Raw genomic sequence first — 13,900 nt, 5'->3', positions numbered from 1 at the left:
GTCTTTTGCTGCTTGAGGTATGACACATTCTAACAAGACGATGTAATGCTGGAAGCTGTCATTTTCCCTATGGGATCCGGTAAGCCATGTTTATTCAGAAAGTAAATAAGGGCTTCACAAGGGCTTATTATGACTGTAGACTTTTTCTGGGCTAAATCGATTCATATATTACACATATTTAGCCTTGAGGAATCATTTAATATGGGTATTTTGGTAAAATAATATCGGCAGGCACTGTTTTAGACACCTTATTCTTTAGGGGCTTTCCCTAATCATAGGCAGAGCCTCATTTTCGCGCCGGTATTGTGCACTTGTTTTTGAGAGGCATGACATGCAGTCGCATGTGTGAGGAGCTCTGATACATAGAAAAGACTTTCTGAAGGCATCATTTGGTATCGTATTCCCCTTTGGGCTTGGTTGGGTCTCAGCAAAGCAGATACCAGGGACTGTAAAGGGGTTAAAGTTAAAAACGGCTCCGGTTCCGTTATTTTAAAATGGGAGTGATTCATCCTGTTCCATTAGGAGAACAAGGGATGGGGTTCTACTCCAATCTGTTCATAGTTCCCAAAAAAGAGGGAACGTTCAGACCAATCTTAGATCTCAAGATCTTAAACAAGTTTCTCAAGGTTCCATCGTTCAAGATGGAAACCATTCGAACAATTCTTCCTTCCATCCAGGAAGGTCAATTCATGACCACGGTGGATTTAAAGGATGCGTATCTACATATTCCTATCCACAAGGAACATCATCGGTTCCTAAGGTTCGCATTCCTGGACAAGCATTACCAGTTCGTGGCGCTTCCTTTCGGATTAGCCACTGCTCCAAGGATTTTCACAAAGGTACTAGGGTCCCTTCTAGCGGTGCTAAGACCAAGGGGCATTGCAGTAGTACCTTACTTGGACGACATTCTGATTCAAGCGTCGTCCCTTCCTCAAGCGAAGGCTCACACGGACATAGTCCTGGCCTTTCTCAGATCTCACGGATGGAAAGTGAACGTGGAAAAGAGTTCTCTATCTCCGTCGACAAGGGTTCCCTTCTTGGGAACAATAATAGACTCCTTAGAAATGAGGATTTTTCTGACAGAGGCCAGAAAAACAAAACTTCTAGACTCTTGTCGGACACTTCATTCCGTTCCTCTTCCTTCCATAGCGCAGTGCATGGAAGTAATAGGTTTGATGGTAGCGGCAATGGACATAGTTCCTTTTGCGCGCATTCATCTAAGACCATTACAACTGTGCATGCTCAGTCAGTGGAATGGGGACTATACAGACTTGTCTCCGAAGATACAAGTAAATCAGAGGACCAGAGACTCACTCCGTTGGTGGCTGTCCCTGGACAACCTGTCACAAGGGATGACCTTCCGCAGACCAGAGTGGGTCATTGTCACGACCGACGCCAGTCTGATGGGCTGGGGCGCGGTCTGGGGATCCCTGAAAGCTCAGGGTCTTTGGTCTCGGGAAGAATCTCTTCTCCCGATAAATATTCTGGAACTGAGAGCGATATTCAATGCTCTCAAGGCTTGGCCTCAGCTAGCGAAGGCCAAGTTCATACGGTTTCAATCAGACAACATGACGACTGTTGCGTACATCAACCATCAGGGGGGAACAAGGAGTTCCCTGGCGATGGAAGAAGTGACCAAAATCATTCAATGGGCGGAGACTCGCTCCTGCCACCTGTCTGCAATCCACATCCCAGGAGTGGAAAATTGGGAAGCGGATTTTCTGAGTCGTCAGACATTGCATCCGGGGGAGTGGGAACTCCATCCGGAAATCTTTGCCCAAATCACTCAACTGTGGGGCATTCCAGACATGGATCTGATGGCCTCTCGTCAGAACTTCAAGGTTCCTTGCTACGGGTCCAGATCCAGGGATCCCAAGGCGACTCTAGTAGATGCACTAGTAGCACCTTGGACCTTCAGACTAGCTTATGTATTCCCGCCGTTTCCTCTCATCCCCAGGCTGGTAGCCAGGATCCATCAGGAGAGGGCGTCGGTGATCTTGATAGCTCCTGCGTGGCCACGCAGGACTTGGTATGCAGATCTGGTGAATATGTCATCGGCTCCACCATGGAAGCTACCTTTGAGACGAGACCTTCTTGTTCAAGGTCCGTTCGAACATCCGAATCTGGTCTCACTCCAGCTGACTGCTTGGAGATTGAAAGCTTGATTTTATCAAAAAGAGGGTTCTCAGATTCTGTTATTGATACTCTTGTTCAGGCCAGAAAGCCTGTAACTAGAAATATTTACCACAAAATATGGAAAAAATATATCTGTTGGTGTGAATCTAAAGGATTCCCCTGGGACAAGGTAAAGATTCCTAAGATTCTATCCTTTCTCCAAGAAGGATTGGAGAAAGGATTATCTGCAAGTTCCTTGAAGGGACAGATTTCTGCCTTGTCTGTGTTACTTCACAAAAAGCTGGCAGCTGTGCCAGATGTTCAAGCCTTTGTTCAGGCTCTGGTTAGAATCAAGCCTGTTTACAAACCTTTGACTCCTCCTTGGAGTCTCAACTTAGTTCTTTCAGTTCTTCAGGGGGTTCCGTTTGAACCCTTACATTCCGTTGATATTAAGTTATTATCTTGGAAAGTTTTGTTTTTGGTTGCAATTTCTTCTGCCAGAAGAGTTTCAGAATTATCTGCTCTGCAGTGTTCTCCTCCTTATCTGGTGTTCCATGCAGATAAGGTGGTTTTACGTACTAAACCTGGTTTTCTTCCAAAAGTTGTTTCTAACAAAAACATTAACCAGGAGATAGTCGTGCCTTCTTTGTGTCCGAAACCAGTTTCGAAGAAGGAACGTTTGTTGCACAATTTGGATGTTGTTCGCGCTCTAAAATTCTATTTAGATGCTACAAAGGATTTTAGACAAACATCTTCCTTGTTTGTTGTTTATTCTGGTAAAAGGAGAGGTCAAAAAGCAACTTCTACCTCTCTCTCTTTTTGGATTAAAAGCATCATCAGATTGGCTTACGAGACTGCCGGACGGCAGCCTCCTGAAAGAATCACAGCTCATTCCACTAGGGCTGTGGCTTCCACATGGGCCTTCAAGAACGAGGCTTCTGTTGATCAGATATGTAGGGCAGCGACTTGGTCTTCACTGCACACTTTTACCAAATTTTACAAGTTTGATACTTTTGCTTCTTCTGAGGCTGTTTTTGGGAGAAAGGTTTTGCAAGCCGTGGTGCCTTCCATTTAGGTGACCTGATTTGCTCCCTCCCTTCATCCGTGTCCTAAAGCTTTGGTATTGGTTCCCACAAGTAAGGATGACGCCGTGGACCGGACACACCTATGTTGGAGAAAACAGAATTTATGTTTACCTGATAAATTACTTTCTCCAACGGTGTGTCCGGTCCACGGCCCGCCCTGGTTTTTTAATCAGGTCTGATAATTTATTTTCTTTAACTACAGTCACCACGGTATCATATGGTTTCTCCTATGCAAATATTCCTCCTTAACGTCGGTCGAATGACTGGGGTAGGCGGAGCCTAGGAGGGATCATGTGACCAGCTTTGCTGGGCTCTTTGCCATTTCCTGTTGGGGAAGAGAATATCCCACAAGTAAGGATGACGCCGTGGACCGGACACACCGTTGGAGAAAGTAATTTATCAGGTAAACATAAATTCTGTTTTTGGCGCTGGACTGACCGTAATAGGCGGGATCAGACTGATATACTACAGGAAAGTTCTACTCTGTGAAAAGCATTACTGGCCTAAAAGAAGCTGCACCCAGGTGGTAAATCTCCATAGAACAGGCTAACCATGGTATTGAGCCGGTTGTTCGTTCCTGTGAGTGCACTTCTCTCTGTATATATTTAGTCTCCCTATGGGAAAAAGGGGCAACCAGAAGTGAACTCCTTGCTCAGTGTGCTTAGAGGAATATGGCTACACCTCACTGTAGAGGCCCAATGAAGGCCGAAATGATCGTCTGGGGTTGCTGTGTTCCTTGTTCAGAGAGGTATTGACTGGTATTTCGGCGCTGGACTGACCGTAATAGGCAGGATCAGACTGATATACTACAGGAAAGTTCTACTCTGTGTAAAGCATTACTGAGCTAAAAGAAGTTGCACCCAGGTGGTAAATCGCCATAGAACAGGCTAACAATGGTACACAACACTGCATTACAAAAGATCTGTTTAATTTGTTAAAATGTCAAAATGTGTTAAAAATGATTAAAACCTGTGATTATGTAAACTTTTGTTTTGTAGAACAGATACATGTCCCTTGAAAAAGCATTGTTTTATCTATTTTTTTTTCTGTGACTGATCTAAATGAGCTCCTGCACCAATCAAGAAACACAATTTTAATTATAGGAAAAGTTAGCAGATTATATAATGAAAGTGCATTGCATATTCTAAGGGGAATTCTTTTTTCTTTCCTAAGATATGGAGAATCCACAGCGGCAAAGAGCACCACAGCAAACTTAGTGTCACTCCCCTACCCATAATCCCTAGTCATTCTCTTTGCCTCTGTCAATGGAGGAGGTGAAGTTTGGTGTCTGAAAAAATGAATTCCTTTTTCGGGGTACATTTCCCTGCAAGCAAGTATTTGGGTTTAGCTGAGTCCACGTCAATCTCTTCAGTAGAGTAGTGATGGGTTTTAAGCAGTTAGGAAGTTGTGAGGTAGTTAGTGATAGGAAGAGGTAAAGTGAGGTGCTAGATTAGATTCTTCAATCAAGAGTTTATTATTTTTTAAAGTGGTGCCAGAGAGTGCTACTTTTTTCCAGGGTGTAGCCGTAGTCCATGTCAGTCTCTAGAGTAGAGCTATTGGTGGCTTTAGAGCAATGGGAACTGGTGGGACATAATTCTCACTGCGCCTCCCATACTGTGATGCTGCCCTTTCTGTGATGGCCTCAGCTGAATCTTACTTAGGCTCTATCTTGTCTACCGGACTATAGGAGGGAAAGGACCTCTGAACCCTGTTGAGGCTGTCCTGTTGTCGGACAGCATAGAGGTAAGTGCAGCCTTTATTTCTCTAAAGGAAGACTCCTCATAGTCTCCTCTAAAGTACAGGACTTCCCCACATGACGGCTTTGTTCCGACACTGGGCTACGCTTGGGTTTAATTTTAAGAACCGCTTGGTTTTAGAATGTTTAATACAGGATTCACTTTCTTTGTGTGTGACTTTAATATGGCTACGTGATACATGGCTTAGCCGATAAAGGAGGCAGCATTAACAGGCACTGGATTCTGGGGCTATCAAGTTTTATGTTAAAACTTAGCCGTGCTGTGTTTTTAGACTTTGACGCCCACGAAGGGCTAATTTTCGCGCGCTTCAGTCAGTTCAGTGACGCCGCGTAGTTGTTTCCTGAGTTCTGACATCGGTATAACCAGCTGGATGTTAAGCTAAGAACCGCTTGGTTTGATAAAGCAATGAGCTGATAGCGTTCTGTGATTTGATTGCTAGCTGAAGTTGTTATTCTTGCCATTTGTCGGCGATCCACATCCCAGGGGTGGACAACTGGGAGGTAGATTTTCTGAGCAGGCAGACCTTTCATCCAGGCACGTAAGCTGGTAACTAGGAAGATTTACCATAAGATATGGCGTAAATATCTTTATTGGTGTGAATCCAAGGGCTACTCATGGAGTAGAGTCAGGATTCCCAGGATTTGGTCCTTTCTCCAAGAAGGATTGGAAAAGGGGTTATCGGCGAGTTCCCTAAAGGGTCACATCTCTGCCTTATCTATTTTGTTGCACAAGCGTCTGGCAGATGTACCAGATATTCAATCTTTTTGTCAGGCTTTGATTAGAATCAGGCCTGTGTTTAAACCAATTGCTCCTCCATGGAGTTTGAATTTAGTTCTTAAAGTTCTTCAAGGGGTTCCGTTTGAACCTATGCATTCCATAGATATTAAGTTATTATCTTGGAAAGTTTTGTTTCTTGTTGCCATTTCTTCTGCTCGAAGAGTGTCTGAGCTTTCGGCATTACAATATAATTCTTCTTACCTTATTTTTCATTTGGATAAGGTGGTTTTACGTACTAAGCTTGGTTTCCTTCCTAAAGTTGTTTCAGACAAGAACATTAATCAAGAGATTGTCGTTCCTTCCTTGTGTCCTAATCCTCCTCCTCAGAAGGAACGCCTGCTACACAATTTGGACGTAGTCCGTGCTTTAAAATTTTACTTACATGCGACTAAGGACTTTCGTCAGTCGTCTTCTTTATTTGTCATTTTTTCGGGCAAAAGTAAGGGTCAGAAAGCTACGGCTACCTCTCTTTTTGGCTGAAGAGTATCATCCGTTTTGCATATGAGACTGCTGGACGGCAGCCTCCTGAAAGAATTACGGCTCATTCCACTAGGGCTGTGGCTTCCTCATGGGCATTCAAAAATGAGGCTTCTGATGAACAGATTTGCACGGCTGCAACTTGGTTCACTTTTTCTAAATTTTACAAATTTGATAACTTTTGCCTCGGCTGAGGCTGTTTTTGGGAGAAAGGGTTCTTCAAGCAGTGGTGCCTTCCGTTTTAGGTTCCCTGTCTTGTCCCTCCCTTATCATCCGTGTACTATAGCTTTGGTATTGTATCCCACAAGTAAGGATGAAATCCGTGGACTCGTGTCTTTAAAAAGAAAAGGAACATTTATGCTTACCTGATAAATGCCCTGTTATCTGAGACAGTTTTTTTTTTTTTTATAAATATTTTTATTGAGGTAAAACAAGTCATACAATTGTACGTATTACATGTCCAAAATCATGTTACAAAGAAGCAGGTCAACAAAATAAAACATTTACCAGTGACATGACCGTAGACAACGGTTAGAACCTCAGCTTATTTTAACATTAAAGAAGAGAGAATTGAAAAGAAGAGATTGTCGTCTGAGTTATGTACCCCGAATTTCATGTGTTATCCACCCACCCGTCCATAGATGGAGATGACCTCCCTTGGTGATAGCTCATTTACCATGTTTGTTATGTATATAATCTTCCCAAATAAAAAGTATCTCATGAAAGAAGTCTACGCGTGATATTTTCATGTAATGATGTTACTCTAAATGTATAGTTCTATGTATGATATTGATCCATTGTGCTATGGTAGGGGATTAGGGTTGTTTCCATAGTTGAGCAATTAAAGTTTTTGATTTGAGAGAGGTTTTTATTTTGGTTAAACTTCAGTCACAACTAACTAGTAATTGTAAAAAGGCTTACAAAATGTAATAGGTAACTCAAATCTGTGTGTAGGTAGATTATAGGCAAAGCCCTATAACAATATAAAAAAAAAAAAAGAAAATTGATACACTAAAATTTATTAAAGTAAACTAAACCACACATACTAAAGCAAGGACTGAAAAAATTAAAAACACTTCACCCCAGATGAACTGAAAATCTGATGATATCAGAATTGTCAAATGAATGCTATCTGACTAGCAGCAAATATGAGGATAAATATATAGGCTAAGCCCTTACAATCCGAGGGCTAAGTTAATATTAATTTTAAGTGTTATTAATTTTTCTGCTAGAAAAGTCAGAACAACTAGGGTGAGCTAGTTAAATAGGGAAAGACAGAGCTTATCCCAGAGGACCCCTGACATACGTTTTGCAAAAAACGCTTCCTCAGAGGGGTCAAACTTCAGTCACCTCTGCACCTTAGCTTTTCCTTTCTCTTCCTAACTTCGGTCGAATGACTGGAGTGGGAGGGAAGGGAGGAGCTATATATACAGCTCTGCTGTGGTGCTCTTTGCCTCCTCCTGCTGACCAGTAGGCGTAATCCCACAAGTAAGGATGAAATCCGTGGATTCATCTTGTCTAAAAAGAAACAAATGTATCAGGTAAGCATAAATTTTCTTATTACCACACAATTAATAGTATACAGTTTGCAGTTAGTTGTGCTTATATTATCACACAATGAATAGTATACAGCCTGTAAATAGATAGCTCTTCTACAATTAAATAAGACTCCCTGATGGAGATAAATTCCTTTCAAATTCTGCTCCATACTTTTATCCATTACATCTTTAAAAAGATCCAGCATCATAAAAATGGAAAATATATCCTATTTTGATTGCAGCATCAACCTTTAGGTGGAGCAGCAAATTGGTTATGCAAAGGTTTTTCCAGGGGAAAAATCTTACATATTTTTTAGATTTTGCAAAAATATTTGAATATATAGACTTTAAAACATCAGAAATAGGGGAATACTGGTCTGATGCAAAACTTGAACTGAACCAATCAGATAAAAACCTGAGAGAGTTCATTCTCAATTCCCAGAGAACTTAAAATCCCTTTTAATGAATTCAAATTTTTGTTGCAGTGTCAAATATTATGGGAAAATCAGATCTTGTGTTTCCCCATCAGAGGCAGAATCGGGTGATTAAGAAAAGCTTCCATCATAAATCTGCCCTATAGTTCCTTGTCTTGCTTGCCAGCAAGGATTAGCACAATGCGAACAGGTGGGCATAGGCCTGGCTGTATCACTAAGAAAAAAGCATAACCAGCCATAAATAAACAAATAAATAGTATGTACATAAGGCATTCAAGATACACACATTATACCTTATAGTTGCCCCTCCTGAGCTGTACCAGCTTGAGGCTGGAGCTGAGACTTAATCATTCTCATTCTCCATGTTAATGCTGAGCACATAACGAAATATATTAAGCCCTAGAAGCTTATAAACAATTGTATCCCCTTTTTTCTTTATAAATTACTTGTGTGACAAAAACGTGTGCTATAGCACTTACCAAAATGAAGATTCAATGATGCCGGTTCACAAAACTGAAAGGAAGGGTCGGTACTTTAATGAGGAAGAAGGAGAAACATTCTCTGTTGAAGGCTATGTCAAAGCTTTGAAAGATTTGCACGCACGATTATGACAGCCTTCAGACGCGGCCCCCATGACGTCCCTTTACCAATGACGTCACAGTAACATGGCGGCCCCCACAAGGAAACCATAAGGAACGGTATTCCTGCCGCCTATCGCCATATCAGTGACCTCGATCACAGAAACCATGGCGCCGGACAGCTGGAAGGATCATCAGCTCAAATATGCAGCTAAGTAAGCCATATGCACAAAGGGAAAAAAAATTGCAGCCCAGAAGGTAGAAACGGAGAGGGACTCCTAGCCCTGTCCACCTAGCAAGATAGTAAGGTTTCGGTTCCACCTACTGCTACGCAGGTTGCCCTCCCTCATAAGTCTGATGAGGAGGATACATCAGTAGCCTCTGAGGGTGAAATCTCAGATTCGGACAGTATGATTCCTTCATCTGATACTGAAGAAGTAAACTTCAGATTTAATCTTGAACACCTTTGTGTACTGTTAAAGGAGGTATTGGCTTATTTGGATGACTCCGATACTTCTGTCGTTGTCAACCCTAAGAAGCCAAGTAAACTTAATAAATACTATGATCTTCCTTCCTCTGTGGAAATGTTTCCTGTTCCAGACCGTGTGACAGAGATTATTTCACAGGAATGGGAGAATCCAGGGATACTTTTCTCCCCGTCTCCCGTCTTTTAAAAAGATGTTTCATGTTGATGAATCCATTAAAGATTCATGGCGCACGGTGCCTAAAGTAGAAGGGACTATTTCTACTCTGGCTAAGAGAACTACAATCCCTATAGAGGATAGCTGCACCTTTAAGGATCCCATTGACAAGAAACTGGAAGTTTATTTGAAAAAGATGTATGTTCATCAAGGTCTTCAATGACAATCTGCAGTTTGTATTGCCTTGTCTGAGCCAATTTTAGTATAGACTCTGTTGGTCCAAGATATGATTAAGGCTCTCAAACTAGCCAATTCCTTTAATTCTGATGCTAACATGCAAGTTATTAGACTGTGAGCTAATATGTCTGGCTTCACTGTATTAGCCCGCAGGGTTTTGTGGCTAAAATCTTGGTCAGCTGATGTTACGTCCTAGTCCAAGCTTCTGGCGCCTTCTTACCAGGGTAAGACCTTGTTTGGACCTGGTCTTGCAAAAATAATTTCTGATATTACAGGTGGAAAAGGGTCTTTTCTACCACAAGACAAGAAGAACAGACATAAAGGACGTCAAAGTAATTTTCGTTCCTTTCGTATCTTCAAAGGTCAAAAGTCTTCCTCTCCCTCTTCCAAGCAGGAACAGTCCTAGTCTTCATTGAAGCCCAATTAATCTTGGAATAAGGGGAAGCAATCGAAGAAACCCTCAGCTGAGTCTAAGTCAGCATGAAGGGTCGGCCCCTGATCTGGGAACGGATCAAGTGTGGGGCAGACTTTACCTGTTTTGTCAAGCGTGGATACGAGATGTCCCAGATCCTTGGGCTGTGGACACAGTATCTCAGGGTAACAAAAAATAATTCAAAACTTTCCCTCCCAGGGGCAGATTCCTCCTCTTAAGATTATCTGCAGACCAGGTAAAAAGAGAGGCATTCTTGAACTGCGTTCAGGACCTTTCCTCCCTGGGTGTGATTGTTCCAGTAAAGGAACAGTGTCTAGGATTCTATCCAAATCTGTTTGTGGTTCCCAAAAAAGATGGAACCTTTCGACCCATTTTAGACCTAAAGTGTCTCAACAAGTTTCTCAGGGTACCGTCCTTTAAAATGGAAACCATTCGTTCCATTCTTCCTTTGGTCTAAGAGGGTCAGTTCATGATGACCATAGACCTGAAGGATTCGTATCTTCATGTTTCGATCTACAGGGATCATCACAAGTTCTGGGGGCTCCCTTCGCAGTGATCAGGTCTCAGGGAATTGCAGTGGACCCCTACCTGGATGACATATTGGTTCAGGCACCATCTTTTCAACAAGCAAACTCTCATACAGAAATCTTGTCTTTTCTACATTCCCACAGATGGAAAGTGAATCTGGAGAAGAGTTCAGTTGTTCCAGCTACAAGGGTGGTTTTCTTAGAGAATCTATTATGGTTCCTATCTATGAAAAATTTTATGACGGAGGTCAGAAAATCCAAGATTCTTTCCTCTATCTTCAGTCTACTGTTCAGCCGTCAGTAGCTCAATGTATGGAGGTAATTGGTCTGATGGTTGCTTCTATGGACATCATTCCCTTTGCTCGATTCCATTTGAGAGCTTTGCAGTTATGCATGCTCAGACAATGGAACTGAGACCATTAGGATCTGTCTCAGAGGATAGATCTAGACCAGTCGACAAGAGACTCTCTCCCGTGGTGGCTTGCTCAGGAGCATCAGTCTCAGGGCACATGCTTCCGGAGACCTTCCTGGGTTATAGTGACCACGGACGCCAGCCTGCTAGGCTGGGGAGCAGTCTGGGACTCGTTAAAGGCTCAGGGACTATGGACTTGAAATGAGTCTGCTCTCTCTCAATAAACATCTTGGAGTTGAGAGAGATTTACAATGCTCTGATGGCTTGGCCTAAATTGTCCTTAGCCCGGTTTATCAGGTTCCAGTCGGACAACATCACCTCAGTGGCTTACATCAACCACCAGGGAGGAACTCCTTGAGTTCTTTAGCCATGAAGGAGGTGACTTGGATTATTTAGTGGGCGGAAGCTCACAATTGTTGTCTTTCTGCCATCCGCATTCTAGGAATGGACAACTGGGAAGCGGATTTCCTGAGCAGACAGACCTTTCATCCTGAGGAGTAGGCTCTCCATCTGGAGGTGTTCTACAGGTAAACCCTCAAGTGGGGGGTGCCGGAGTTGGATCTGATGGCGTCTCTGCAGTACGCCAAGCTTCCAAAGTACGATTCAAGATCAAGAGATCATCAGGCCGCTCTGATAGATGCTCTGGCGGTTCCTTGTGTTCTCGGTCTAGCATACCTGTTTCTTCTGTTTGCGCTCCTTCCACGAGTCATTGCTCGTATCGATCTAGAGAGAACGTCGGTAATTCTAATAGCTCCTGCATGGCCTGCAGGATCTGGTATGTAGACCTAGTGAAGATGCCATCTCTGCCACCTTGGAGTTTTCCTCTGAGGAAGGACCTTCTAACTCAGGGTCCATTCCTGCATCCAAAACTCGTTTCTCTGAAGCGGACTGCTTGGAGACTGAAAGCTTAGTTCTGTCTAAGCGTGATTTTTCTGAGTCGGTCACTCTTAAAATTTACCATAAGGTATGGAGTAAATACCTTTTTTATTGGTGTGAATCAAAGGGCTACTCTTGGAGTAGGGTCAGGATTCCTAGAATTTTGTCTTTTCTACAGGAAGGTCTGGAGAAAGGGTTAAGGTCAGATTTCTGCACTTTCTATTCTTTTACATAAACGTCTGGCGGATGTGCCAGTTGATCAATCTTTTTGTCAGGCCCTGGTCAGTCAGGCCTGTGTTTAAACCTGTTGCTCCTCCTTGGAGCCTTAACCTTGTTCTTAAAGTTTTGCAACAGGCTCTGTTTGAGTCAATGCATTCCATAGACATTAAGTTATTATCTTGGAAGGTTTTGTTTTTGTTGCCATTTGTTCTGTTAGGAGAGTTTCTGAACTCTTGGCTTTGCAGTGTGATTCGCCTTACCTTATCTTTCATGCGGATAAGGCGGTCCTGCATACTAAATTGGGTTTTCTCTCTAAGGTGGTTTTGGATAGAAATATTAATCAGGAAATTGTTGTTCCTTCTCTCTGTCCTGATCCTTCTTCACATAAGGAACGCCTGTTGCACAACCTGGATGTTGTGCACGCTCTAAAACTTTACCACAGGTTACTAAAGATTTTCGCCAGTCATCTGCCCTGTTTGTTTCTCTGGAAAGCGTAAGGGTCAGAAGGCTACTGCTACTTCTCTTTTCCTCTGTTTGAGAAGTATAATTAGTTTTGCTTATGAGACTGCTGGTCAGCAGCCTCCTGAGAGAATTACAGCTCATTCTACTAGGGCAGTCTCCTCTTTTTGGGCTTTCAAAAATGAAGCTTCTGTGAAACAGATTTGCAAGGCTGCAACTTGGTCCTCTGCATACTTTTTCAAAATTTTCCAAATGTGATACTTTTTCTTCGGCTGAGGCTTCTTTTGGGAGAAAGGTTCTTCAAGCGGTGGTGCCTTCTGTTTAGGTCTGCCTGTCTTGTTCTCCCTCCCTTTTCATTTCGTGTCCTCTAGCTTGGGTATTGGTTCCCACTAGTAATTGGAATGTCTTTGTGGACTCTCCATATCTTAGGAAAGAAAACAAAATTTATGCTTACCTGATAAATTTCTTTTTTTCTGGATTTGGAGAGTCCACGACCCCACCCTTAATTAAGACAGTGTTTTTTGACTAAACCTCAGGCACTTCTACACCTTTGTGTTATTCCTTATTCCATTTATCTCTAGGGTAGAAAGACTGGGGATTATGGGTAGGGGAGTGATACTTAACAGCTTTGCTGTGGTGCTCTTTGCCTTCTCCTGCTGGCCAGTAGTTAAATCCCGCTAGTAATTGGAATGACGTTGTGGACTCTCCATATTCGGAAAGAAAGAAATCTATCAGGTAAGCATACATTTTTGTTTTTTTCTGTCGAATGTCAATATAAGACTGTGGAATAAGCTCAGGTGTCCTTGGTTTATCTTTAAGTAACATGCTAGATCTTTTATCCCCTTTTATCACAGTTATGCTGAGAACATGAGCAACATGAAGTAAAATGCCAAGTGTGTAATTTCTTATTAATTTGTATTTTCTTTTCAGGCTCAGGATGTTAACCCTTTCATCACATAAGCAACGTTAACATGTATTTTTATTTGAAGTTTTTTTCCAAAAATATTTCCCGCCATATGTAAACAACCTTTTTCATTGCTTTATTTTGTATCTCGTAGGTTAAAAGAACAACACTTGTAGATAGCAGGACATCTGTAACAGATGTAAAATTTGCTCCAAAACACATGGGCCTGATGTTGGCCACATGTTCTGCAGATGGTGTTGTTAGAGTGTACGAGGCTCCTGATGTCATGAATTTAAGTCAATGGTCTCTGCAGCATGAAATTTCTTGCAAGTTGAGCTGCAGTTGCATCTCATGGAATCCTTCCAGGTTAGTCATTATCTTGAAATAATAAAAAGAGAATCATACTGTTTGTAGAGACCTTTCCCTGTGAT

General features: G+C 42.3%; 1 protein-coding gene across 2 annotated transcripts in view; it reads left to right on the top strand.

The window, feature by feature from the left end:
- The window catches only part of SEH1L (SEH1 like nucleoporin), a 118,089-nt gene that overhangs the window by 34,305 nt on the left and 69,884 nt on the right, over positions 1-13,900 (top strand). For both annotated transcript variants that reach the window (XM_053714891.1, XM_053714892.1), the window contains exon 4: positions 13,624-13,835. In XM_053714891.1, coding sequence (XP_053570866.1) covers positions 13,624-13,835 — 212 coding nt within the window. The remainder of the gene's footprint in view (positions 1-13,623; positions 13,836-13,900) is intronic.

This window comes from Bombina bombina, chromosome 5, assembly GCF_027579735.1.
Source record: "Bombina bombina isolate aBomBom1 chromosome 5, aBomBom1.pri, whole genome shotgun sequence".
In the NCBI taxonomy this organism is placed as follows: Eukaryota; Metazoa; Chordata; class Amphibia; order Anura; family Bombinatoridae; genus Bombina; species Bombina bombina.
The sequence above is the reverse complement of the archived record's forward strand: the minus strand, read 5'-3'. Positions and strand labels throughout refer to the sequence as shown.